The 27,838-nt window shown below is 40.2% G+C and overlaps 1 protein-coding gene across 5 annotated transcripts in view; it reads right to left on the bottom strand.

Annotated features, from left to right (window-relative positions):
* Nucleotides 1-27,838, bottom strand: part of LOC111601641 (cAMP-specific 3',5'-cyclic phosphodiesterase) — a 113,238-nt gene that overhangs the window by 48,005 nt on the left and 37,395 nt on the right. The window contains exon 1 of one of the 5 annotated variants that reach the window (XM_023318316.2): nucleotides 17,172-17,964. The exons of 3 other annotated variants lie outside the window; for them this stretch is intronic. In XM_023318316.2, the coding sequence (XP_023174084.1) occupies nucleotides 17,172-17,224 (53 nt within the window). In that variant the 5' untranslated portion in view covers nucleotides 17,225-17,964. Of the gene's footprint in view, nucleotides 1-12,949; nucleotides 13,058-17,171; nucleotides 17,965-27,838 lie in introns of those variants that run through there. One more of the 5 variants, XM_023318320.2, reaches the window with a different exon arrangement.

Below are 27,838 nucleotides of genomic sequence, written 5' to 3'. Positions count from 1 at the left end.
GAATTGTGAAAGCAGCTATAAGAATGTCAGAAAAAGCAAAAAAAAAACACTAAAGGAGAAAACATAACGGAGCGTATATACTATAAGCAGGTGTAATGTACTTATGAACGCATATGACAGGTAAGCAAACTTCAAAGTTGAAATTGAAGTTCATATGAAATCATATATATATATATATAGATATATCATTATAATAAATAAGATAATTTATACTGCTATCGATAGCGATATACCATTAACATATCGATATCTATATTAAGCATTATCATACTTGTAAGAATTAATATCGATATTGATATAAAGCATTAATATATCATATATAGAATGGTCATGGTGAAAGAATTGATACCGATATTGATATCGATATATTATTATCTTAGCATTATCATATCGATATCATCATAACTGTACCAGTCCATACATCGACATCGATATACACCATTTTAATAAGATATCGATATCAATATGGAGTGTCATTAAGGCATTATCATAAATGTAAAAATTGTTATCGATGTCTACATACAACATAAACGAGATCTAAGTACTCGAAAACCCAAAAGCCAAGTCCAGAGCTAGATATTATCGATATCGATAATAACTCTAATCGATCACATGGAATAGCGCTGCAATCTACGATTACAATACCAAAGGAAAGGCTCCTTTACACTTATACAGCAATCGATTAATTTAAAGAAATTTTAATACTAATTTCTATGTTTCGAAAGCTCGTTTAAATATATTCAGAAATATATATTTATATAGATGACTATTCATATACCTAAATAACTGTCTCATTTATATAGAAACCTTTTGGGTTGTTGCCAAATTCTGTGTTTTTTAGGCAACTCTTGTGCTACAAGTTACAAAATAATCAACATAGGAAAATTTATAGCCAGAGAGAGAGATGGAGAAAGAGTGGGAGAGAGTGAGAGAGAATCATATGGCATGCAAATAATACGTTTCCACACACAACAAAATGTGCAAATGTAGAATGAACGGAAACGTTACTAGCACAAGGACCTCAAAAGTATGCAACAACATTAAGTGTGCGACAGCGCCATCTGTTCTTGCTTCTCGCCCTGCCCTCAGCCGGTCTCCCGCTCGCTGCCACTGTTGTCTCTGTTGAGACTGGCCAGCCGAAAGGGCTGGCCGTCCGTCTGCCTCTTATGTGCCATTTTGGCACAAGTTTCGTTTGCTTTGTCTGCCGAATGGCTGCGCCAAGAGCTGGGTATGCAAGCCCAGGCGAACAGGTTGTAACACAGCAATGATTGCTAGTTCGAATTCCCAACTGGTTTTTGGCAAAAGCTTTGCTTAATACTTTTGCTAATTCTATATAGCTGAAGACTTTCGCCCAGCTACCGGGTGCATTTAATAAGCAATCGTGCAACAAGTGCAATTCTTATAGCTCGTCGCGTAGCAAATTCTCATTAACAAAATGCAATGAAAACAAAAAACAACGACATGCGACGTGAGAAAAGTGAAAGCTCTAAAAGGAAAAACAACAACAGTAATGAGAAGAAAAACAACTTGGCGCGCAGAAGAGGATCCTTGAGCCTCTTCAAGTGCTGCTACTGCTGGTGGTGCTGCTGCTGCTGCTGGTGCTACTGTTGTCGTTGCAGTTGTTGCTCCTCTCACAGCTGTTGTTGGCAAACGAAGCAGTGTCACACAAAAGTGCGCCCCAAGGGCAGCAGGATATATATACATATAATAGAGACATATATAAATATATATATATGCATGTAGATATGTATATATCTGCGCATGCCTTGGCCACTAATCAAGTTGGCTGCCAGCAAATGAACTGCACTTGCAGCAACGTTAAATCTCGAAAGTTAAATTATGAAAATGCCAGCCACAATGATATTGTGACAATGCCAGAGTGTGGGCAGTAGAAGAACACAGAGAGAGAGACACACACGCACACACACTCACATATATATATAAATGAATAAATGCCAAAACAATTTGCATAAAAAATATTTGTGCCAAAAAGTTTTACATTTCACTTTTTCGACTGTTGTTTTCGTTGTTGTTGTTGTGGCTAACAAAAATTTCCATATGAAAAGCAGCGTGTGGGCGGGCATTCACGTCTGTCGGCCCTTTATTGTGTATGTGTGGGCGTGGCGGGGTGTCTTTGCGGTTAGCAGCGAGTTTATCAGCTAAAGCGACGCCTAATCAACATCAAGCCAAACGCCATTAGGCGACCGCACAATTTACAGCTGTTTGTCAGCCTTTGCTTAGCTGCCACTCGCTCTCCCTTTGCTCCCTTTGCTCAGCCCTCAGCCTCTGTCACTCCCTCTCTGCGAGCATCAACCTTTGCAAAAAGTTTTCTGTGCATGTGCCTTGGTTTTATTCTGTCTGCTGCCTCAAGTTGAAATTGAATTTTAACATATTTTTGTTTGCATTTCATTTGCGCAACTCATTAAGCCAAAAACAGCGAAGAACTTCCCTTGGCCTCACCCCTTTGGCCTGATATTTAAAGCCTCACTTTTTTAAGCTCACCAAATATATACGTATACCCACAAGGGTAGGCTACACATAAGTCTAAAGCCAATTTTATTTGGTTTATGTTGGAGAAATGCTAAAACAAGTGAGTTGGTTGTTATCGATAGTTATCGATCATTTCAATGGCTCACAGTTTCATGGCTGTCAGCTTGAACTCAAAATTGTAGTTTATTATTGATTACTCAGTGTTATCGATTGTTATCGATAACATATTTTTTATATATTTACTATTTAATTTTCATAAACACTCAGCTGTATTGTGTTAAAAGAAAGTCGAGTCGTAAAATTGAGCGATGTGAAAATTTGCTGATTTATCGATAGTTATCGATTATTCAATTTGAACATATTGGCGAAGAAACCCCAAAGTCCGCAGCCTTAAGCTTGAAGTCTTAACAATTTTGTTTAATATAAGCTTTTTATGGTTATCGATAACAACATTTTATATATGCATTTCTATCAACTCTGCAATGACTTCACATCAATTTTAACTTATCGATAATTATCGATGATGTGGGCAATCAAAGAAATGATTATCATTTATATACATTTGTGTGCCCTTCCCTTCCATCCAGCTGCCTTTTCACACATCTGCTCAAGCAACACACCTTAAAGGCTGATTGTAAATTTTGAGGAATTTAAATAGATGTGAATGTGCGTGTGCGTATGTGTGTGTGTGTGTAATAAAACATTATGATTGCGGCTGGAGAAGCAGACAATATACTACATAAAAGCAGACAACTCGAATAAATCGAAAATGAAGGGACTAAAGCATAATCTGAGGCAATTCGGGCCTGTCGGAGCGCATCACGCGGCTATCTCTAAGCAGTTCGATCCAATCAATTCTTGATGTCTTTATTAATATTTATGCGTTTGCTGCTGCTGCTGCTACCAAAATGTGTGTGTGTGCCACGTCAAGCGGCCGCTTCGTCTGCGCGCCTGAATATATGAAATGAAAATTTTTAAGTGCTTTAATTCTATTTCATGGCCTTTGCATGCGCAGCCAACGTACACCCCGCAGCCTCCCAATTCTCCACGCGCCGCCCACTCCTTACACCTGCCACGCCCATCCAATTTTGTCTCCGCCCGCCACTGCGCCGTAATAATTTGATTGTGTTTGTGCAATAAGCGCGTCTTGTGGTCCTCTGAATGTTATTTACTTTGTTCTTCTTCTGCCTTCAACATTTTCTCTTTCTCTTCTGCTTCTGCTTTCACTTTCTCTCCTCTCTTTCAGACATTCTGACATTTTAACAATTTGCATTAAAAATGCTCTTTGCTCTTATATTAGATGTGTGTGTGTGTGTGTGTGTGTGTGTGTATTCGTGTACTTTTGGGGCACCGCAAGGCCGCCAGTTGGCTAATCCGCTTTGTAGCCATTAATGGGCACGCCTACCGCCTGCCGCCTGCCGCCCAGACCTTGCAACGCTACCGAAATGCTTGGCCATAAATATTGCGGCCGTTGGGCAGTCGCCTCACGTAGGCGGTCATTAGATCAACTTTAATGTCATGCAGCGCACGTTTTTATTTACTTAAACTTCACTCTCTCTCTCTCTCTCTCTGACTCACACTCTCTTTTCCTCACACACACACACAATGGCTGCTGGACACACCTCCTAAATGCTGGTATTCAATAAGTTCACACATCGTTAAAGCAGCGAAAGGTCAACTAGAATCACTTCACTAATTTTATTTTAAACTCTTTCTACTTAAATTATAAATAATACAAAAATTAAGTTTAATTGAAATCTATACAAAATATATTGAATATGAATATGAATAGCAAAATGTTAAAAATATTTAAAAAAAAAAATAGACTAATTTACAATTTTTAAGCAAAAGAAAAAAAGAAAATATAAATATTTTTTCTTAGTTTTCATTAATTGAGCGCATATTATTGAGCTCATATTAATTTGTTAAATTTGTATATTTTTTTAATATAATTGTTTCTTTTATTTTTTTTGTATATATGTTTTTAGATTTACAAGTTTTTTAAAATGTTTTTTTTTTTTATTTTCTTCAATACTTTCTTCAAAAATATTTTCTAATTTTTTGTTTGATTTTATTTTATGTTTATTATTAATTTGAACTTTTATATTTTCCCTTTTTTTTGCATATTTTATTTTTATATATTTGTGTTTATTTTTATATATTTGTATATATTTTTAAATATTTCTGAATTTAATTTAATTTAATTTTATTTAATTGATTTCCGCTCATTAAATCTCGTGATTTTCGCGAAATTGCCAGAGTTTTAATCGCAAGTTGACATTTTCCCGCTAACTCAATTTATTCAGCGCATTCAAAGTATTCATCAATATTCGTCATATTCAAGTTGGCTAAAAGGTTAACATGGCAAGTGACAGCAGCGATGCAAAAAGTCAAAGTCAATCTGAAGGTCATGGCAAATGCAGTTGCATATTTTTTTTTGTGTTTGCCGTTTTTTTTGCATGACTGGTCACACTTTGCTGCTCTTCTTCTTCTTCTTCGTTTTATTTTAATGAAGGCAGCTCGGCTGGGCATGTGTGTTACACTTAATACAGAGTGCTGCCGACTGTCCTTTCTATCAGCTCTGGATAAGCTGTTTGTGAGCGGAAGAGAGGAGGGCAGCAGCAGGAGAAGGAGAAGGAGAAGGAGCAGGAGAACGACGCTCAACTTTAATTGAAATCCTTTTGACCACAAGCAGTCGAGCGACTTTATGCAATTTCAAATACTTCCTGACCCAGCTTCAGCTCCAGCTCCAGCTCGTGCTCGAGCTCGTGTTGCTGCCTCCAATGATTGCTCTTGCAAAAGTTTTGCCAAACAACTTTGGCTCAAAGACAAAGCAGCAGCGTTGCAGCAGCAGCAGCAACCGAGGATTTGGTAATGGAAATTTGTTTTCAAGTCAAATTCTGCCAACCATTATAATGGTCAGCTATCAGTTGTTCAACTCGAGCTGACAGATTGCTGACAAAATGTGCCATCTGTATATGTCTGTCTCTGTCTATGTAGCTATGGAGCCACAGCAAGGTCACGCGATTCAGTTAGCTCAATTGCTATAGTTAATAAGTAGTTGCCAGATTCATTACAACTAGTTGCACAAAGGTTAGAGTCGTGCATATTTCTCATATACAATTGCTATTTAGCAAATCTATAAATTATAATATCAACTCGACATTAATGGCCGCTCGGATATTCAAAGTGGAAAACAGATTGTTTCTAATAGCTAGTAGTTAGTCTCGTTTGACAGTCATGAGTTGTGTACATATAATTATAATCACATTTAGATAAATTCAGTTTTAAGTATATATTCATATTCATATTCATATAAATCAAATGAATATTCAAACTAATTTTCAGACTCAAGTTCATACTAATATTAATATTTTTATTACTATTTATTCATATTCATATTCATACTCATATTCATATTCATATATATATCCATATTCATATTCATATTCATATTCATATTCATATTCATATTCATATTCATATTCATATTCACATTCATATTCATATTCATATGCATATTCATATTCATATTCATATTCATATTCATATTCATATTCATATTCATATTCACATTCACATTCATATTCATATTCATATTCATATTCATATTCATATTCATATTCATATTCATATTCAAATTCATATTCATATTCATATTCATATTCATATTCATATTCATATTCATATTCATATGCATATTCATATTCATGTTCATGTTCATATTCATATTCATATTCATATTCATATTCATATTCATATACATATTCATATTCACATTCATATTCATATTCATATTCATATTAATACTCATGCTCAAATACCTATTTGTATTCATATTTATATTCGTACTAATATTACTATTAACACTAACATTCATATTCTCATACTCATTATCATGCTCATATTCAAATTTGCATTCATATTCATTCCGCATACCCACATACTTCATATCATCTTCAAAAAGATATTCATCTGCATCAAACGGAAGAAAACTCATAACAGAAACAGTGCTTCAAGCACTTGACATGTGCTATTCAACACTGACAGCAATTGTTATGCGCGGAACAGTGTTGGTTAACTGATTTGAATTGCATTCTGTAGCTACAAATGGATTTCTAAGCACAGGATAAATCGTCTTGTTTAATGCCATCCGTGCAACAACAGTAACAAGGAGACTGTAAAAGAACTATAAGAAAAACAACAACAGCAGCGACTGGGACAGTGATGACGCTGACGATGACGATGACGATGACGATGATGATAACGATGACAGCGGCATGTAACGGAAAACGGAAATTAAAATCCACATGCCGGCCTGTCGACAATGTGCCAAGGCGTCTGTAGGAGACATCAATCCACAACGCACTTCCCATCCCATCCCATCCCATCCCATTCCCATCTCATGCACTGAATCTCTCACACACCACTCTCTCTCTCTTGCCTTTCTCTACATCTCTGTCTGGCATCAGGAAAGCTCGCAATAAAGAATAATAATAAAGCTGTTTTAATAGATGAACAATTCTGAGTTTTGAAGCGAACAAAAGATAAAATGCAAAATGCTTAAGAGCGAAAAAGATGTTGAATATTATATATGTATATATATATATATATATCTCAAAAAAAAAATATATATGTATATGATATATTTATGGATATACATAAATCTACCATAAGAGTTCAACACGTAGCACTTTGAAGGTAAAGAGCATATATTTCCTGAGCATAAGGACTTAGGACTTACTTCCTCATTGTTGAAATTGATAAGATATAGTAGCTGAAATTTGACGTGATCTGGATTGAACAGCAAAGTATTTGCTTAAAGCTTTTACTATTTGTAGGAGTTGGAAACAGGAAACATGAAACATTTATAAATAAGAATTTGCCTTGTTATATTATGACAGTTATCTAGATCTATATGCAGCCTATCTTCGGAGTTTATCAGTGAACAATGGTCAAAGCATTTCGGTTTTTCAACATAAAGTCGTATGCTAGGCAAGACTTACAGCTGTTATGCTTACAGCTGTTAAGTTCAGATGTGCTTTCATCAATGTGATCATTAACTCCGCTATTTGTTAATGTAAGCTATTTTCTGTTATATAGGTTAGCTCATGTCAATGGCTGTCTCTGTTTACTAGACTCTGTTCTATGTCAACTCGTGTTAACTACAGTCTATGTTATCTAACTTCTGTTATGAGTTATGCCATGTTAACTACATTCTCTGTCAACTGCTATAAGTTATCTCATGTTAACTACAGTCCATGCTAACTAAGCTCTTCAAACTCTCTTGAATGTTACCCAATATTATCAACAGTCTATACTAACTAAGCTATCTATCTTTTGTGCTATCCAATTTCTGTTATAAGTTATGTAGTCTCTGTTAACTGACCTCTGTTACATATACTGTCATCTATGTTAACTAAAGGCTGTTCACTTTGATGCCCATCTTCCATAGAAGCTAAAGTCCACTTTACAATGTTCACATTCTATAAACTATTTATATTTTGTTTTATGCCAGAGGAAATGGTTATTGGTCCCATAGTGTAGGAGCAGGCCAGCTTCTTCATTCCATTCGAGCGGGCCGTGGCCCATTCATAATAATTTAACACACATTTTATGGCGCCCAGAAGAGAAAGCAGCAGCAGCAGCAACAGCAAAAGAAGAAAAAGTTGTTGCCAGCAGCAGATACAAAACTTCCACCTGAACAAAAGCTGAAACCTAGATACCAACGCGCCCCTGTCCCGCGCCGTCCCTACGCTCATCCCTCCCCCGCTCTCCCTCTCTCTCTGCCTTTATCTCTCGCTCTAATGAGAAGTAAGTGGAAAGAAGGCCGTTGCTATGGCGAGGTTGTCCTGGTCCTGGTCCTGGTTGGAATTGTTGGCGTTGCCTTGCGGCTTCTTTTGCTATTTTTTAATAAGATTCTTTAATTATAGATCCACTATATTATGCTCTACCTATGCACCCCATACACCTACACACACACACACATGGTCAACAGGACAAAATCGACAAATACTTGGAGCTGTTTGGAATTTCTCAATTATTACTATGAAAAAAGAAAAAATAAAAATAAAAAAACTAAAAAATTGGAATTTCAATTAATAAAAAAAAAGTTGGAGAAAAAACTAAAGCAAATACTAAAATTCTTGTAAAGTTCAAAATATAAATATTTTAGTGGTATTAAAAACAAAACCATGGAAAATATTTCTATATAGAAAGTTCAAGTTATGTGCCCTTAGAGGATTCTAAAAAGAATTTTGAAAAAAAAACATATGAAGAGAAATTTAATAAGCAAAAATTAGATATGCTCATTAAAATAGTATGGAGCTCTTTCATTTTAGCTTAAGTTTGATGTAGTGCAGCACTACTATTTTTATGAGCACGAAATTATATAATAATAAAACTTTAAGTGTTGTGTTCAGATTCGTTAGCATATCCTATAAAAACTTTTATTTAAAAATAATAAAAATTACATATTTTTGAAATCAAATTTCATACTTAAGGATCCACATAGTAGTTCCAATTTCGATGACTTTTGAGCTAAAAAGCTTTTGATGCGCAAATTATGACTAAACAGTGAACTAGTTCATTTGAACTGCCATAAATGTCTTGCGTTATACAACACCATTTACTATAATAGTTCCATATGCTACTCGTTCCTCTTTTCAATTTCATTACGATGTAGTTCATTTGTTCATTCATTCATTAGTTCCTTTGAACTGCCAAATGAACCAGCGACAATTTTGCTGCGATTCACAGCTTCGATAACTCCTAAATATTGTTTTGAAACTATTCTATAAATGGGTCTACCTGCCCCTGCCTGCTTGTCATCCGAACAGGAGGGCCATAAAAACCGTTATTAGTGGATAAAAGATGTAATTGCTGCACGCGGCGTCGGTGGTTGCAGTCACAGCTGGTTACAGCAGGACAGCAGTTGCTCATTCGGAAGCTGGCACCAAGAGCGGAATGGATGGGTAAGTGGTGGGGTGGTGGGATGCCTGGGTGCTTGGGTGGTTTTCACATAAAACATGCAGCAGCTGTTTAGTGGGTGAAACACCGCATGGAGAGCATAAATGAAAATCAATAAATAAAAATTTTATCGCTAAAGTAACGCAGCCAAAGACCCGGAATCCCAAGCCCCAACTCTGTCCCCGTGTATGTGTATGTGTATGGACCAACCTACAGACAAAAAAAGCCAAAAGAATAAATGAAAGCATAGAAAAAAATAGTAGACAAAAAAACTAGCTAAAAGTGGAAGCTAAAAAACCGCCAAAACAAAATCAATAACTTTTTTGCGCAAGTTTCAGTTCTAGTTGTCCATGTGTGTGTGCGCGCGTGTCTCTGTGTGTGTATTAGTTGTGGGTGTGGCCATCTAAACCATTGACATGCTAATGCAATCGTCCAATAAATCGCAATTGCATAAAAATTGCAAGCAAAACCGAGCAACGCGTACATTTAGTCAATCAAAGCGATTTGAGTGGCTGCCATTGGTCAGTCAATCAACCAACCAATCAATCAATCAATCAACCACTCGACAAGCTCTAAATGCTTGAGCATTGGTAATTTGCTTAAACAGTTAAGCGCTGCAAAAGAGAATCCAATTAGTTTCGCAGAGCGTAAGCAAAAAAGAAATGGAAAGAAACGAAATACCCTAACGGTGTTCGTCTTGTGTAAGGTTGTTTGACTCTCTTATACGAATCAACTGAATATCGTGTGAAAAGGGCGCAGATCGCGGAACAACTAAAATCGAATTATATATAAGTATTAGTACATGCCGATGTGTTGAACAGTGACAACCCAAATGTGTGCACATCAGCCGTCAGCCAAGCTACGTGACAGCTGTGCACTGCGGAACAAGTGAAATTGAATCGTATATTCACATTTGAGCGTGTGCTGATCTGATCAACTTTTACAGCAATACAGTGATGTCCCAAAAAGCTACATGAGAGCTGTTCACTGCGGAACAAGTGAAACTGAATCATATAAATAAGATTATGGCGCTGACCATTACAACAAGAACACTGATGTCTCAAATAGCGTGCACACCAGCCAACTACGTGACAGGTGTGGTCAATAAACAAATAAAAAGTGGGCAAAAAAAAAACAATAGAAATGATAATGGTTCAGCCATGTACATTTTATAAATTATTTAAAAGCTCGATAAGCGCGCGTAGACACGTACGGATTCTATGCGAATATTTGCCAAACCACAACTCGTACAGGCAGCACCACAATTGAGGAACTGCTGCGAACATGGAATTCCATTTGCACAGGTGGAACATAAGTGAAAGGGAAGTTGTTTTGCATATCAGTCGTATTAGAAGTGAAACGCATAGGATCGAAACAAATGTCTTGTTAGCTAAATGGAAATTCAGTTTGCGCAGATTTTCAGCTCAGCTCGGCTCAGCTCTTTGCTGGGCTATAAATTTAATTACGTTTCGTCTTAATTGTTGCTCACAAATATTGCCCTAAAAAGTTGCAGTTTGCCCTGTTGCCATACTTCATCAACGCCCGCTCTCCCAAGACGATAAACAAGATGAAAATGAAGACAAAGAACCATAGGCAGAAGCTGCTACTCCTCACACACAGAGAAAGTGAGTGAGGGAACGAAAGAGAGAGAGAGAGAGAGCGAGAAAGTGTTGTCCTTTCATGTCCCTTGGCGTGGGCCCCAAAAAAACTTTTTGATTTGTTTAGGTAAAAAGTTGTTGCGTTTGGCTTATGCAAAGCAGCAGGCGACGGCAGCGGCGGCGCTGACGTTGACGTTAACGTTAATGCCGCCGACAGCTCAGCTGTCTCTGTCACTCAGCCCAGTTCCACTGTTCCCACTACTTGGACACTGTTTGTTTACTATTATTTTGGCATCCGCTTTTAATTTACGCGCCGCATCGGCCAAGCCAAGCAGCAAATAGAAATACGCTTGGCAAACAAATATATATATATGTCTGTATATAGTATAAATGTTGACCGGAGCATCGGACGAGCCAGCTGCTGAACGGTAAATTACATTTTTTTAATCAACGCCAGCAGCGCTGCCGATAGAGTTGTGACAGAAGGCAAGGGGGGACAGAGAGAAGTGCGGCAACAGCGCTTCCCATTAGTTGATGCTCGCTGAGCAGCGAAAAGAAAGCAGACGAAGAAGAAGAAGACAGCAACTGATTCAGTGATCCATTCAACTTTATTTACAATAAGTTTGAGGAGACGAGGAGACGCACGTCTCCCGTATCCTGTCCGCTGTCTGCTCTTGGCAACTGGGCGGCGTGTGGGCGTGGCTGGCAAGGGTGGGCGGTAGGTATGTATGGCAAACCGTTTTACTGTGCTGAAAATTCAATTTGATTTGATTTGATTTTCGTTCTCGTTTTCGTTTGAATGCACACCAGCGGCAGAAGGACAGAAGCAGCGGCAAAGAAATGATATCAAATTAGTTGAAATAGAAGTAAAAAGTCTGTAAAGCCCCCTCCCCCTACTGGTTTAAGTCCCATTTAAAGCGAAGCACAAGAGCTTCAAAATCGGCAGCTGAGAGATCACAAGTTGAATTAGGCGAGCAAGGTACACCAGAATGGAAACGAAACGAAACGAAACGCATACTGTGCTTATACTCTTTAACTATTACTGAGCTGCGCTTAAGCCTAAGACTAGCTAAAGAGCGAAGAGCATGCAGAATGTGCATGGGTATAAGACGACCATATAATTAGTCGCATTGGTTGTTCACACACACACACGCATAATTAGAAGAGTTAATCACTTAATAACTAGCACACCGCGAAAGGAATGTGCGAATATTAAGTGAGACAGCATTGCTAAAAAATATAGGATAAATATGTATTGCTATTCAGCTGCATATGGGTATATAGAAAGTAAGCGTATGCACTATTCGCTGTTTGCTGTCTGCTAATGTTCTAAGTATATGTGTGCGTGAATGTGTGTGCTTGTTTGTGGGTGTGTGCGTGTGCGTGTCTTGCTTTTTCAAGTGCAAATACAAATTTAAAGCAAACAGCCAGCCACGCGACAATTTGGGAAGCCCGATGTCAATTTAGCGCCGTTTTATAAGGCGGCTGTACACACACACACCCATGCATACTTCTACATTCGCACACAGACACATTCATATAAGAGCACGCTATGTACTTGGGCGATAGCAAAGATTTTCATTGAGTTTCGCTCATGTTGTTGTTGCTTTTCATTTTACGTTTTTCGCATTTACGGCGCGCGATAAAAATCAACAGTTTTGTCAACTGTTGTTGTTATTGTTGGACTGTTTTTTTTTGTTGCCGTTGCTTTTTTTTATCGCGTCTCGGCCGCAATTAATTTAAAACATTAAAATTTTTGCCATGAGGTCGTTTGGGCGCTTCTTTTTTCTAATTAATTTCGTTCAGCGGCATGGCTACTGCTGTTGTTATTGTATTGTAGTTGTCTTACGCTAGTTTGCACTTTTAGTAGTTGCTCACGCGTTCTCCGCTACCTTTTGCTCACTCTCTGGTTGGCGCTCTTTAAGACTTGCTTTCTGTCTCCCTCCCGCGCTCTCTTTCTCGGTCTCTCACACGAATGTGTCTTATGTGTGTGTGTTGGCGAATGTGTGTGTGTGCGGCCGCTGCTGCGTTTTGTTTATTTGTCAGTTCCACTTGTTTTTGCCTTTCGCCGTTTGCACTTGTGCATTGCAATTTTATTTATTATGTACACTCGGCGAATTAGTTGCTCGATTGGACGTTGGCTACTGTTGCTCCGCGTTCGGCCCGTCCCGGCGTACCCTCTTCGCCGCACAGCTGCCGCTAGCGGTGCCGCTGCTGCAGCAACAGTCCCCTTAGCCCACTTTTCGGCACATTTATCACGCACAAACAATTACAAAATTGAATATTTCAATATGAGGGGCGCGCGCGCGTTTAATGCAACTTTTTGTTTCTATATTTTTTTCGTTAGGCCTTTGTGGCTTGATTGGCATTAAATATATATTTTTATAAATGCTTATTATTATTTATTTTCTAGCAAAATACAATTTTTTTCATAGGAAAAGTCACACGAACTGCCGCACGAGCGAAGTTGCTTATACGTTATATGATGAAAACGAAACGGCAACGACGAACGGAACGAACAACGCGTTCGAAACGGCTCACAGACAGAGACCAAGCAAGCAAGCGAGCAAGAAGCAGCACTAGCACCAGTAGCAGCAGCACCAGCAGCAACAGCAACAGCAGCAGCGGCGGCGTCACGAATCGAAACGAAACGAGGCGAATGAGTGCACGAAGTTGACGCAAGGCGATGTAAATGAGAGCACGACGACATGAGAGAGTGAGACATAGAGAGCGCGCAGAGCGCCATGCGTGAGAGATTTGCGTTAGCACGTTCTATGTTCTAGGTGGGTGGCGCCTTTGGGTGGTCCGGACCTTCTGATACGTGCCCTGGCATAATAAGTTGCCGCTGAGAGAGCATTTGGCAATCGAAATTGAAAGTTGTACCGCAACGGCGACGCTGACGTTGACATCGGCGTCTTGCAAAAGATTCATCATCAAACAGCTGCCGCATTTATCGCCCTCTCCTACACCTTTCAATCGTGCTCTGCTTTGCGCGTTCGCACTTCTCTCTCTGTCTTTCTCTCGCTCGCTCTCTCGTTGGTAAACAGCGGAAATCCAATTACAAGCAGAGAGCAGCGGCAGAGCCCAAATGCAAGGGCAGACACAGCGACGACGACGACGGCGAAACTTGCAGCTTACACAAGTACAATGACTTGACGCCGCCAATCAGACTCAAACACACACACACACACACATATATATATATACTTTTACACTACACGGCTACACGAACAGAGGCATACGCATGAGTGCAATAGTGGATAAATGTGCCGAAAGAAGAATCGAACTTGCAAATTATCTTGCATTGTACACACACTCACACACACGCTAACACGTGCACACGTACGCATGGTAACTTACACGCAAATCATGCTTATCTCTTATACTTGAGTCCATTGAAAATGTATAAGGCGAGCTTATTGGTTTTAAGCGAATGTATGTAACAGGCAAACGAATCTTAAGCTTTTAGCTAGTTTTGAACGGTTTATTGACATGCAGTGCGTCTGCACTTGACACAGATCTTGCTTCGCGTAGTGCATTGCACACATATGGTTTTATTTACCTTTTGTGTTTATTCTTAATTTTATTAATGCGTCGTGTGCTAATCTAGTGCTTCTTCTTCCATTTATTCTTAATTTATCGCTTGTGATAAAAAACCAACAGTCATGCTTCATTCCCAAATATTAAACTTAAAAATACCCTGTACACATATAGATGGAGTTTAATTTTATATATGATTAACGTATATCGATTGTTTTTTTTAATAAAAAACTACCGTTAAGGAAGTTATGTTTTATTGACTGTTACATACTATACTTAAATATCAGCATTGTCTATTGCCTTAAGTGGTTACAGGGTATATAAACGGTTTTATTTGCAATTGGCCAACAGCTTCAAAGTGTGCCGACGATTCTTATCAACAGCAGCAGCAACAACAACATAAACAAAGGCAGCAGCCGTAATGATCGCCGCAGACTTATCAAAGAAAAAGTGCAGAAGAAACCGCCAGATCGGGCCCCCGCAGAGAAACAGCGAAAAAGGAACAACAGACAGCTGAAAGCAGTGACGGCAGCAGCGACGCAGCGCAAAGTAGAAAAATTAGAGAGATAGAGAGAACGCAACGATGCAGATGGTTTTGCTTTGAAGTATTTGCGTATTTGAAGCTTTTGCTGTCTGTCTAATTCTTAGTGGAAATTTTGACGTTTATTGTGGTTCGCCTTCTATTTCTACTTCTACTTCAATTGACAAGTTATGTAGATTTTGCTTCTAATACAATTAAATTGAGCGTATGAGATGTACTTTTAATTGCCAGATGTGAAACAAGCAAAACGGACGACGCCAAATGAATTCGCATAGCAGCAACAAAAGTCTCTGTGTGTGCGTGTGTGTGGCAGGCAGGCAACCTTGAACTTTGACCTCGCGCTTGCCAAGCAGTCAGTCGAGAGCTTTGCGAACACACTTACAAGTACAGCATGTACACACACACACACACAAGCATACACATATCTTTTTGTCTGTGTGTTCTAATCTGAGCCTAAAAATTTGATTGACCTGCCCATAGCATTGCTCGCCTCCTTCCATCACTTGACGATATGTGACGACAATTCGATAGCTTGCTCGCTCGCACTCAGCGCGCGAGATGAACGAGCCTGATGAACGGTAAATGGAATTGGAACTCGAACGGAATGGCAAACTAATAATTAGTCCCAAGTGGGTTTCATAGCAACGAGAGCCACTCGGCCTCTCGACCATTAGGCGACTGCTGCAGCAGCAGCCAGAGAACAGTGGGAAGCTGATTGCGGTTAATGGTCAGCTGGAGTGTTCTGATTATGAAAGAAGAAGAAGAAGAAAAAATGATGAACCGAAACATCGGCATCAATGTCTCTGATATCGAATGGGATCGAAAGAGACGGAGATAAGTGCAAATATACAAAGCGTAAAATTTGCTCTGAAAGCTGCAAATGAAACGGAGAAGTTCGTTAGGCTGCGCTTTGGATGCAAATCTAATTGGATGGCAAAGGGAGCACTGGAAAAGCACATTTAGGTGTATGGGGGAAATTTCAATTTGAATTTAAATTTCATTAAGTGGAATACTTGGAAGCATGAAAGTTGGTAGTTGATAGATTTCTATGACAAAAAAAGCTATATAAAATAAATAAAAATTTTATATATAAAACAAATTTTTTTATATATTTTATTTTTTCTATTCTAAGAGAAGAATTTGCAAATGAAAAATTATATTTTTCTCAGTTCGTTGTTTTCTCTATAAGAACTTGTTCATAGAAGAACTGGTTCTATATATTAATTAACATTTCTCTCAGTGTATATGAACATCATTATAATTCAATTATAATACTATCTACTATATATAGATAAAATCGTTTAGGAGTTTCAGATAGCGCAGAGTGAAGGATATAGTGTTTAGGAGATTATAGATAGAGTATATGATACTTAGGAACTACTGGGAGAACATTAAAGAGCTTTGGAATACGTAATATTTAGATGGGATGCAGAGAGGCTGATAGGGTTTACTTAAGTACATGCTTCGAATAGCCGAAGTTTGAATACCCTTGCAGACATGTGAGTTGCAGTGATGCTGTACAGTATGTACAGTATGACCTGCCTAGTGTGTCCGTACATTTCCTATACTTATTTAGATATACAGTATAGCCTGCCAATGTTACATATACAGTATGACCCCACTAAGACGGACACTTTTATGCAGTATGACCTCGCTTAGACGGACATATTTGCTATTCTTATTTATATACATTATATATACAGTATTACATACCTAAGACGAGTACATTTTCAGTTATTATTAAGGTACACTGTCTAACCTGCCTAAGGCGGACACATTTGCTACCTTTATATAGTCCTACAGTATAGCCTCCCTTAAACGGACACATTTTCAGTTATTATTTAGTTACACAGTATAACACCAATAAGACGGACTATTCGGCTATTCTTATTGTGGTAATACTTCCTAGGTGAGCTTCACTGTAAAACACATATAGAAAGCAATTGGCAGAACTCTGCTGCAAGTGTATACCGGGTGTAGATCAGTTCAACACATGGCAAAGTAGTGAGTGGGTGGGGGTAGGGGCCACTAACCTTGTTGGACTATTGCGATAATTGTAGCAGCAACAGCAGAAGGAGCAAACCATATAAACGAGAAAGTTAATGCTGCCGCACCAGGTGGATGTGGATGCGGATGCGGATGCCGATGCGGATGCGGACGCGAATGTTGACGTAGCGTTCGTGTTTGTATTTGTATTTGTATTGGTATTGCAATTGCTGCTGGCCTCTTCAGTGGCGCTGCCCGCAGTCGCGCTGCTGCTGTGACGGCTCGCAATGTGCTCGCTACCCTCTGTCGCTCTCTCGGCTTCTGCTTTCTCTGCGGCTCGGCCGCCGGCACAACGGTTCAGTGCCGTTTCGACAATGATCGATGCTGTCGATGATTTGCGTCGCTGCGCTGTTGCTGGCGTTGCGTCGCTGCTTGCTTTGTGTTTCAGGAATTTGCTTAAGCGTCGCGCTGTCGTTGACTGCGAGTGGCCGCTGCTGGCGCCAAGCGCTGGTGGTGCACTGCAGGTGGAGCGTTTCCGTTGTTGCGATGCTGCCGCTGTTGGCACTAGCAGTGACGTCGACTGCAGGGTATCATCGACGAAGCTGATTTGCTTCCACTTCTTCTTCTTTTTCACTTTGGCGGTGGCTTTTAGCAAATGTCTTGTCCGAAATGCCGGCGTTTGGGTTGATGCAGCTGCTGTTGAGCCGTTTGTTGTTGCTGCTGCTGTTGTTGTTGTTGTCGCAGCAGTCGTTAAGCTCTGACTGCGCCGTTGACGCGCTGCTGGCGCTGCACCTGCTGCTGCGGCGGCGGCGGCGGCGGTGGCGTTGTCGCCTTTGGCCGCCAGTTCAAAACTTTGCCGCTCACTTACGCACACATGCACAGACACACAGATGGGTGCACGCACTTAAGCATTCACACACACACACACACACACACACACACACACTCGCACACACACAGAGAGACACACACAGCTACACTCACGCACGCGGCGCTAAGCGATGTCGACGTCGCGGCATTTGATAAGCGGCGATTGTTGTCGTTCTTCTTCTTCTTCTGCTTATTCTTGTTGCTGTTTCTTTTTGTAGTGCTGTCCGCTGGCGCTGCTGCTGTGTGATTTGCGTTGATTTACGATTTTAATTTAGATTCGCTTTTTGGTTTGGCCTTTGCCGCTGCTGCCTCCGCCTCTGCCGCTACTGCTACTGCTGCTGCCGATGGTGCTTCTGTTTGGTTCGTTTTGCTGTTGTTTTATGTAATTTTTGTTTGCTTTGTGCGCCTCTTTCGTTGGCGTTGCTGCGACAGTCGCCGGCCCGCGGCGCTGCCGAAACACTTGCAAAAAAAATAGTCAAAAAAATTGCATCTTATTCACGATGCTTTTTGCACTTTCTGTTTTTGCTTCTTCTGCTCATGTACACAAAAAATAATAATTTATTTGTATTGTTTATTTTGATATTATTTATTATGATTACTTCGAGCGCGAGGCGGTTTGTTGTCTGTCACATGCACACACACATACACACGCACGCACACAGGCACATATATATATGTAAATATATAGACGCGCTGGCACGCACACACATATGAACAAGACGACAGCGACGCGGCGCGCTCTCGCGATGCTCACAGCTGCAGCGACCGCACAACACTGGCACCAAACGAGCCAGCGACGCGCGACGCCAACGTTGCTGTGGGAGAGCAACGACAGTGACGCCAACGTCGATGCCGACACCGACGCCGACGCCGACGCTGACCGAACGTGTGAGCTAGCGACCAAGCCAAGCCAAGCCAAACCAAGCAAAGCAAAGCAAAGCAAAGTAAAGCCAAGCCAAGCCAAGCAACCAACCAACCGACCGACCGACCACGCACGCCGCCAAAAGCTAACGGAAGCTGTGTGGAGAACGGAGACTAAGCGGCGCTTCGCCGTCTACGTGCTGCGTGCTTCAAAGTAGAATAAAGTGCGCAAAAATAATAGGCGACGCCGACGCCTACGCCAACGCTAACGTTGACGGCGACGTTGCCATTGCCTTTGCCGTTGCCTTTGCCTTTGCTACTGTGTAGGCTGTGCAACGGTTATTTTTTTTTGTATTTTGTTTTTGTTTTCCTTTTTGTTTTTGTTTTTACAGCTGCAGCCTAACAGTTATTTATTGCAGTGAACGCTTGCAATTATTTTTTTAATTATTCATTTATTTTTTTATTATTATTATTATTTTTAATAATTAACCAATGTTTTTGTTGTTGTTGCTTATCTTTTGTTGTTATTGTTGTGATTGCTTTGCGTTTGCTTAACAATTGTCAACAGCAGCGCGAGTGAGAGCGGTAGAAAGAGAAAGAGAGAGAGAGAGCAACAACGCTTATGCCTATATTATTCGGACCTCGTCTCTCTCTCCCTCTCTCTCTTTCTCTCTCTATCTTCTCTCATTGCGCAGCAACACACAGCTGCGCGCTCTTCTGCCTTGGTTGCTGCTGCGCTGCCAGCGTCAGCGCGGCTGCTGCCGCTATCATAGACCGCTTGCTGTTGTTGTTCTTGTTGTTGCGCATTGCACTTGAAAACTTCATCTACGCATAGCTGCACTGCACCCCCCCCCCCCTCGCCTGAGCCATTGCCTTTGCCTTAGCATTTGCACTTGTAATGGAGAACGTCGATGCGGGGTCAAGTATTGGGAGGTTGGTTGGTTGGTTCTCGTCTTAGCTAACACTGTGCAACACAAATGACGTTAAGTCCTAGACTTAGATGGGTATTACCACATATTGTCCTTCGGAGTGTGCGAGAGGAACGAATGATAATGAACATTGAATGAACAGTTACGGATTTACTTCTGTTTTCGAGCCAACACAAGCAGGCTAAGGACTAGGCGCTAGACTGGGCAGTAAACTCATTTTTTTTTACTGGAAAAAGGAGAGTCCTTAAGGAAATATGTTAGGAAATCCTCACATATGATACCTAAGTAAAGGAAAGCTATGCTATAGGTCCAAAGCAGAGCAGAATTAAACATACGTTCACAGCATAGGTGTCTGGAGCTCATCAGTCAGTTATAGCGGCAGGGACTCTGGTCGAACTCCTTGCATAAGATGCCAAGAAGACAGAGGATCTCTGGTAAGATGAGGAACTCTCGTAGAATTTACGAAAGCAGACTTTAGACGCCTGGAAGGCAGAATGAAAAATGAAAGCAGGATAATGAAGAGTATCTCCGATGGAAAATCTGAAGACTTTATTAGATGAGGGCAAACAACATGGCAAGTCTCTAGATTAGTGGCGAAATGGCTAGAGAAAAGGCGTATGTACGGAACGACGGATAGACGGACGGACAGACAGGCAGATGAACGAATAGCAAGACGGACACTTTTAATCATAATATCCTATATATATATCCTACCAAATAACTGCACCTTCGATACTACAAGGGGTATCATGCAGAATAGTTTATAAATCATTGCCAATTTAGTTAGTTGATGTAATTACAAATGCTGAATGACAAGCAACCCCTTTCACCTGCCCGACCCCAAGCCCAGGTGCAGCCCCAACTGCTGCCCGGCTGCCGTCTAGGGCCAACCGCAAGTGACGCGAATTTCGTGAGGCTTCAGTTTTAATGCCAGGTGACCCCAGCCACGAGCTGACAGCCGTTGCAGTTGGCTGACATTTTCTTCGTTATTGGCCACTTGAGCTGGGCTCAGGTGCGTCAGGTGCGAAGCTGGTCCAGCGACATCTGCCCGCAAAGTTTCAAATTTCTTGCCCTGGCTGCGCTAGGCTGGGCTCGGCGACAAATCCAATAAACAGCCGTACGCCAAGTGGATGCCAGAGCGCGAGGGGACAGACGACGATGCGACCCCGACGCTCGAGTCGGTTCGCATTGCAATTATCCGGCGCCTGTTACTCGAGGCCCCGTGAGTTATCCATCAGCGGGCCACTTGTCTTAAATGAAAATTGCCAGCAACAACAACAACAACAACAACAATAAGCAATTGGATGCGCTGATATTTGCTTGGCGATGGCAAACATTTTTTATGGTCCAGCTGTAGCTGGGCAAGAGGCCACACCTGGCCTAACAGCCACCAGCTTCCATTTCCCGTTTGCGTTTTCCTTTACGTTTTATTGCCCCTAGCTGGGCGCCTTGTCACTTGCCAGCACCGGCAGCAGCAGTAGCACCGGCAGCAGCATTACCCTCTGCCATCATTTGCATAAAGCCGCCCAACTGCTAAGATCTGTCAAGATGAGCCTGCGGTTCGCTCGTGGACCAATCTACACTGACGCCCTATGGACGTCCGCGGATCCATGCGAATTCGCATTGAGTTTGAGCCCATGGAAAATAATCTAATGTGATTCATAGTTTTTATCGATTATATCGATGACTTGCTGAAGAGATATATATGTATGGCATATATCGATTACTAGGTTTCAGCAGCATTGCGTTTTTATCGATAACTATTATATAACGATAACTATAAGTAACAATAGCAGCTCACTTGGTACAACTGGAAAAAGGTCTCAATATATCGATAGGCAGAGACTAAGGTGCAATTGTGAATTGAATCTTTAGCTTTTTATGAATAACGATAACGATAAGCAGCAATAGAGGTTTACTTGACTCAGTTGCATAGCAAAAGAGCTTCAAATATCGATAAGTGCTTATATTGATAACAGTTAGCTGAAGCTCAGATTAAATAAATAAATAAATTGCAATATGGATGTCGATAAATTTATATCGATATAAACATATATGCATTTGTATCGATAATGATAAAAAAATTTACGAATCGATAACAATGTTCGCCTTTGCTTCTGCTAAGCTTTTATATAAATATATACATATATCGATAACAACTCAAATTGATATCGAAATGTCAGCAATTGGTATTCGGTGTATATCGATAGTTAAAACGAATTATCGATAACTTATCGCTTCTAATAAACAACGCAAAGCGTGTACTTTGTCATTACAGAATACCATTTTTAGCGCTGAGTATCGATAGATGACTATCGATAAACAGCAGCTGGACATATTAATATCTGTAGCCAAACTAGAAAACTATATATTTTTAAGCAAGCACATCGATAAAGAGCTAACCAATATTTATCGATTACCACTGTTATCGATAACACATGGGCTTAACTTCTTTGTTATGGAAGAGCATTTACCAAATGCTGCGCAAAGTTTTCTTTCCTGTGTTTTAACTTTGTACTTTGTACTCTGCTGCTGCTGTTGCTGTCCGCTTTGTGCTTTTAGAAAGCACAATCAACAATAACAACAACAACAACAACAACAACGATAACAGCAACACGAAGGGCAACTAAATAATGAATGGAAAATGGCACCCAGGAGGCACACGCTTTACTGGATGATATGCCAGACCCACTCAAGACTGCAAAATACTCGTACTCGTTCACTATTTAAAAGAAAACTTTTCTAGATGCAGTGTCTGCGGATGTGCCACGCCTCCCGTGGGCGTGTGGGAAAAATCTAAACACTTTATAAGACGATTGGCTGCGTGCGGACGGATAACAAGCTGGAGCTAGCACCAAAGCCAATAGACTCGCTTCGCTTAGTGCACGCTCTTGCCGGGAGTGTCCGACGTGGAGATACCCTGAAAACTTTGCTGTTACCAAACGGACTTAAGCGAAATTTTCAGCTGGCAGAGAAGCTAGTAAATGGAGTCGGCCGCAACGAAGCTTAACAAAATAGTAATTTCCTTAAATTGATATATCCTTAAATGACTTTTTAAGCATATCGAAAGATTGTTACAGTCCTATAAAAATTTGTAACGGTTTTATGATTTCATAGAGTATACGCGCGTTGATGTTTTGGCATCGAATATTTCGACTCGCTTTCGTTTATTTTAATGCTTTCAATTTCCTGCGCTTTGAACTTTGGTTTTTTATACCCTAAGCCCATTGAAAATGCGGCTTTGGGGCATATTGGTTTTATGCAAATGTATGTAACAGGCAGCAGGAGATGTGGCAGAGCCCCCTAAAGTACATAAATTCTTGATTAGGACATGGAGTCGAGTCGATCTAGTCACGTTCGTTAGGCTGTCCAAAAAGTTGAAATTGTACATTTTAAGTACAGTGTGTGTGTGTGTGTGTGTGTGCTTTTGGCTATGTGTGTGGAAAATAAGGGATTAGCAAAGAAGCGCTGAGCAGGTTTCAGGGTATCTGCTAGTCGAGCACTCCCTCAATTCCTACTTTTTTTTTCATTTTAAGATTTTCTCTCGCCTCACTCACGCCTTCCTCTGTGTCTGTATGCATACATGTTTATTATGGCCATGGCGCACAGCAAACTCGACTGCAGTCGCTGCACGCCTAGCGGGTGGGCGTGGCCGACAGCCAGCCAGCAGCCAGCAACCAGGCAGCCAACAAATTGCATACGTTTCAAAATATTTTTCTCATTTATTTATTTTCGTTTTTTTTGTTTTTCCTTTTTTTGCAGCTCTTTGTGCTTGTTGCACTTGATAACAGCAACGGCCACAGCTTGGGGGCCAGGCGCTGCTTTTGTGCCCCTACGGGCACCCCGTCCGGCCCCGCCCGCTCCCCGCTACCGTCTTTGAGGGCAGTCGACAAGCTGCTGCTATGTAAAACGCCTCCAAAGTTAATCAGAAAATAGCTGCAAAAGCGAAACAAATTCCAAGCTTCAACGTGTTGCTGCTTGTATAACGGTTTTTTATTCTCGCGATCGACACGGCAGCACCGTGTCCAGACCCAGCTCGCTAACGCCCATGTTGCGTATACGCAATGTTTGCCATGAATTCAATCGAATTTCGGTTGCTTTTGCATCTCAGTTAGATCAAGTCAATATATATATATATATATATATATATATATATATATATATATATATATATATATATATATATATATATATATAGAGAGAGAGAGAGAGAGGTATAACATTTGCTTACCAGCTTATATCAGTATTAGGTGTTAGAGTTTGTCTTGAACTTACCTGTAAAGAGAACAAAAGATAGAAAATTAGTTTTTGATTCGAATAATTGTGCTTCAAATATTCTTTATCTAGGTAAATTAAAACTTAGACTTTACTAACAATAATTGATCAAATTTGTAGCTTGCTCTACTTGAATTTATAAATCATTCATTGGCCACATTTAGCTCGAACTTTAAGGTTCTCAACTTGAAACCGAGCAAAATATAAAATTCTGCAAAAGTGCTATATCAAGCAATTTCATATATATATATAGATAAATATATTTTGAGTTGCTTATCAGCCAGCTCAAAGCGTGGCAGGATTAAACTAGTATGCCAATATATATGCAGATTTGTTCATAAAAATAGTAGTGCTGCGCTACACAAAACATAAGCCAAATGAAAATTTTTTTTTTCGCTTGAAAATGAAAAGATGCTTAGACTGGAATGCAAAGAGGAGATTTACAAATGTATTATATATAAATATAAATAGCAATATATATGTGTATACAGCTGTGTTCATAAAAATAGTAGTGCAGCTGAGCACTAAACGTCAAACAATCAAAATTTAGTGATAAACACAATTATTTGTAGCAAATATTAAGCTTTACTGATTTTGTATTAGTAGTATTTGTGTTATTTCCAAAAATAACGGCATATTTTCGTTATTCTCTTCTTTGCTTTCAGTTCTAAACAAAGAATCGTTTGGGTTTCTGTACTACTATTTTTATGAACACAACACTTAATATATCTTAAGCTAAAAACTTTTCCTGCAAGGCTCGAGCGCTAAGCTTTAAAGCTTCGCATAGCTGCTGCAAAAATTCAAATTGACTTGAAAGAAATTTATTTTACCTTAAACTTGATTTATTTCGTACAATTCACATAGAAATAAATTTTTGTTCTATTAAAAATTTTATTTGTCTCAAGTTTGATTTTTACTTTCTCCAAAGCTTTTGCCGCCAAAGGAACTTTGTAGCGCTTTAAGCTGCAGCATTAGTGAAAGCTCTAGTCGACCAGTCAAACACTTTTAGTTTTGAGCTTCTGAAAGCTCTGCTTGACATTCCTGCCACGGCAGCAGCGGAAAACTGGGTATGAAGCACTCGCCATTTGCTAGGCAGCTTTCAGCTTTGTTGTGGTGAAAAGCTCTAAAGCTTCCCAACGTCAAGTCCAATAAGCTTTAGAGGCAAACAATTTGCAGCATTTTGATTAAGCCTGTCGAGTTATTTGAGCGCTCAAATTCACATTAACTTATGCATTATCTAATTGGAAACTTGAGTTGTTCGAGTAGCTAAGCAAAGACGATGCTCGTCCGGCCTTTTGTTGGCACAAATCACGCGGCAGCTGCCACTCGATTTGATCCACTTACCCGTACAGCCGCCCAACCACCCAACCACCCAACCATCCGGCACACATATGCCCACATTGCTAAGCATCCAGCTTGACTTTTTTCAGATATATATATATATATTTGATTTTTTGCTTTGGAGTACCTGGCATCCATTAGGCCTGATTAAAAAGGGCTTCATGAAAGCCTTCAAAAAGCGAAAATTTAATTTGTGTATTCTTTTAACCGGAAGTTTAAATAAGAATAAATGTAATTGGACTTATTTACAGCTCACGTATATAAACATGGGCATCCTATCATATCCTATACTGTTACGTAACAGCAGGGTATCTAGTAGTCGCGCTTACTGAACTTCACATTTTTTTTAAATTTTTAAAATCTTTTTTGCATTTTTTTGCGAGCTTTGTGACATTTTTGAACTGCTGCGTCTGTTCGTTTGCCCAGCTGTCCGTTTGTCCATTCGTCCGTCTATCCGGGCAGTCCTTTTACGTGCAGCACTTTGTGGCTGTTGCATACCTTGTGGCTGCTTTGCCCACAGGCGTCAAGTCCAAACATTTTTTACCTATTCTCTCTTTCTCTCTCTCAATCTAGCGTGCTCTCTCTCTCTCTCTCTCTCTTTATTTCTCTTGCGCTTCATCTCTGTCACTCATACACTTAACATGCTCAACCCAATTAGTTAAGATTTGCAACTATTTAGCTTTGCTTTTGTGTTACATGGCGTATGCGCAATATTTGTTGAAAGCATTTTAACGGCTGCCTCTATAATCACTATCTAAATGAGAATTTATCACTTGCAGCTATATTAAGTGCGCTCCACGACAGCTGAAGCTTGCACTTACAGCAGTGTTCATAAAAATAGTAGTGCGACTGAGCAATTTTAAGATGAACTAATTTTTTAAATAATTTAGGAACTTTTTCATAATTCACTTCTTTGTATTTGGTTTTTTTTTTAGCCAACGCAAAAAGTTAAATTTTATTTGGTTTATATTTGGTGCAGAGCAGCGCTACTATTTTTGTGAACAGAGCTGTATGGAAATCTTAAATTCGTTTCGCTAACATTCTGTGAGCAACTTAGCACACAGCTTTGCACAAATTTGACAGTAAGCACAAGCATGAGATAAACACGATATTCGCTCCATAAAAATCTGGCTAAAAAGCCTTAGCTGCCATAGAAACACAATGCAATTGAGCAGAGGTTCAATAAGGCAAAACACAATCAGTGGACGGCGCGCCAGGGAGTCGCAGTTAGAAAAGGACTTACAACAGATATACATAAATATATATATATATATATATATATATACATACATATATATATATATATATATATATATATATATGCTTATCATTTGTATATTTGAAATGAAGCTGGTGCGAAAAATTGTATTTTGTTGCTCAGTTAATTGAGGCGACACACAAAACTTTTTGCTGAGCTGGCTTAGTGGAAGGGAGTTGGCAGCTGCTGAGCTATCGCTGGCAACGTGCTCTGCCACAGCCACTCCCCCGCGACCACTCTACCGCCTCTCAATTATTTTGTTGCCTTCATTATCGCCGAAAAGTATGCAAACGAAAAGGCACGCGCGCTGCGGCTCGCTGTCTTAAAAGGGTTTTTTTCTTTTTGTAAAGCCAGCCACGCCTCCTGCACCAGCACCTTTGCCGTGTAAGCCATGCCCACCCGCAGCTGTGCGTCTGGCCTTTGTTTGCCCGTTTTGTCATTGGAGTAAGTTCAAGGCGAGTTGCTGCTTCCGCTTGGCCTCTAATCGAGCTCCCAAAACGCCTTTAGCTGCTCAGTTTAATTTGGCATTAGAAATGCCCACTGGGCGGGCTCGAGGAGCTGGGCGCAGGGTATTGAAAAATACTTGGACATATATAAATGGCGTCCAAGTCAAAGTGAAAGTCCCCAGAGGTGTCTGCTTCATTCTCTCACTCTCTCTCACTCTCTCCTCTCTTCGTCTCTCTCAAATTTTATTTGTATCTTTGTTGTGCCTGGGCCCATTTGTCTGTTATGTTTTAAATAATAAATAAACTGTAAACATAAGTCACGCATACATAAAGCGCAAAAGTTGAGCCCTTGGCTTTAAGAGATTTATGTGCGCATTCTGAGAGTTGTTGTGGGGGGCCGCACAGCGGGCGAACGGGCATTGGGCTTTGAGTGGCTGCCTGCTGGTCGGAATTTAAAGCCAACATCGAATAGTTAGCGTCAAAATTTCTGTTAACAAAGCCACCGGAATGTTTATATGCGCGCTCATGGAATGCGCCATAAAGCGAAAGCGAAAACAGAAACCAGAGCTAAAGCCAGAGCCGGAGACTTCATTAGTGCATTGCACAGAATGTTAATTGAGGCAGCGGCCAGCCAACGAAATGCGTTTCGCAGAAGCCAAATGAATCCGCAAGATGAAACCCATCTATGCAGCCTGCTAATTGAACTAATAAACTGCACCTGTTCGTACCACGCC

The sequence above is a fragment of the Drosophila hydei genome, unplaced genomic scaffold (assembly GCF_003285905.1).
Source record: "Drosophila hydei strain 15085-1641.00,03,60 unplaced genomic scaffold, DhydRS2 tig00000379-arrow-arrow-pilon, whole genome shotgun sequence".
Lineage (NCBI taxonomy): Eukaryota > Metazoa > Arthropoda > Insecta > Diptera > Drosophilidae > Drosophila > Drosophila hydei.
The sequence above is the reverse complement of the archived record's forward strand: the minus strand, read 5'-3'. Positions and strand labels throughout refer to the sequence as shown.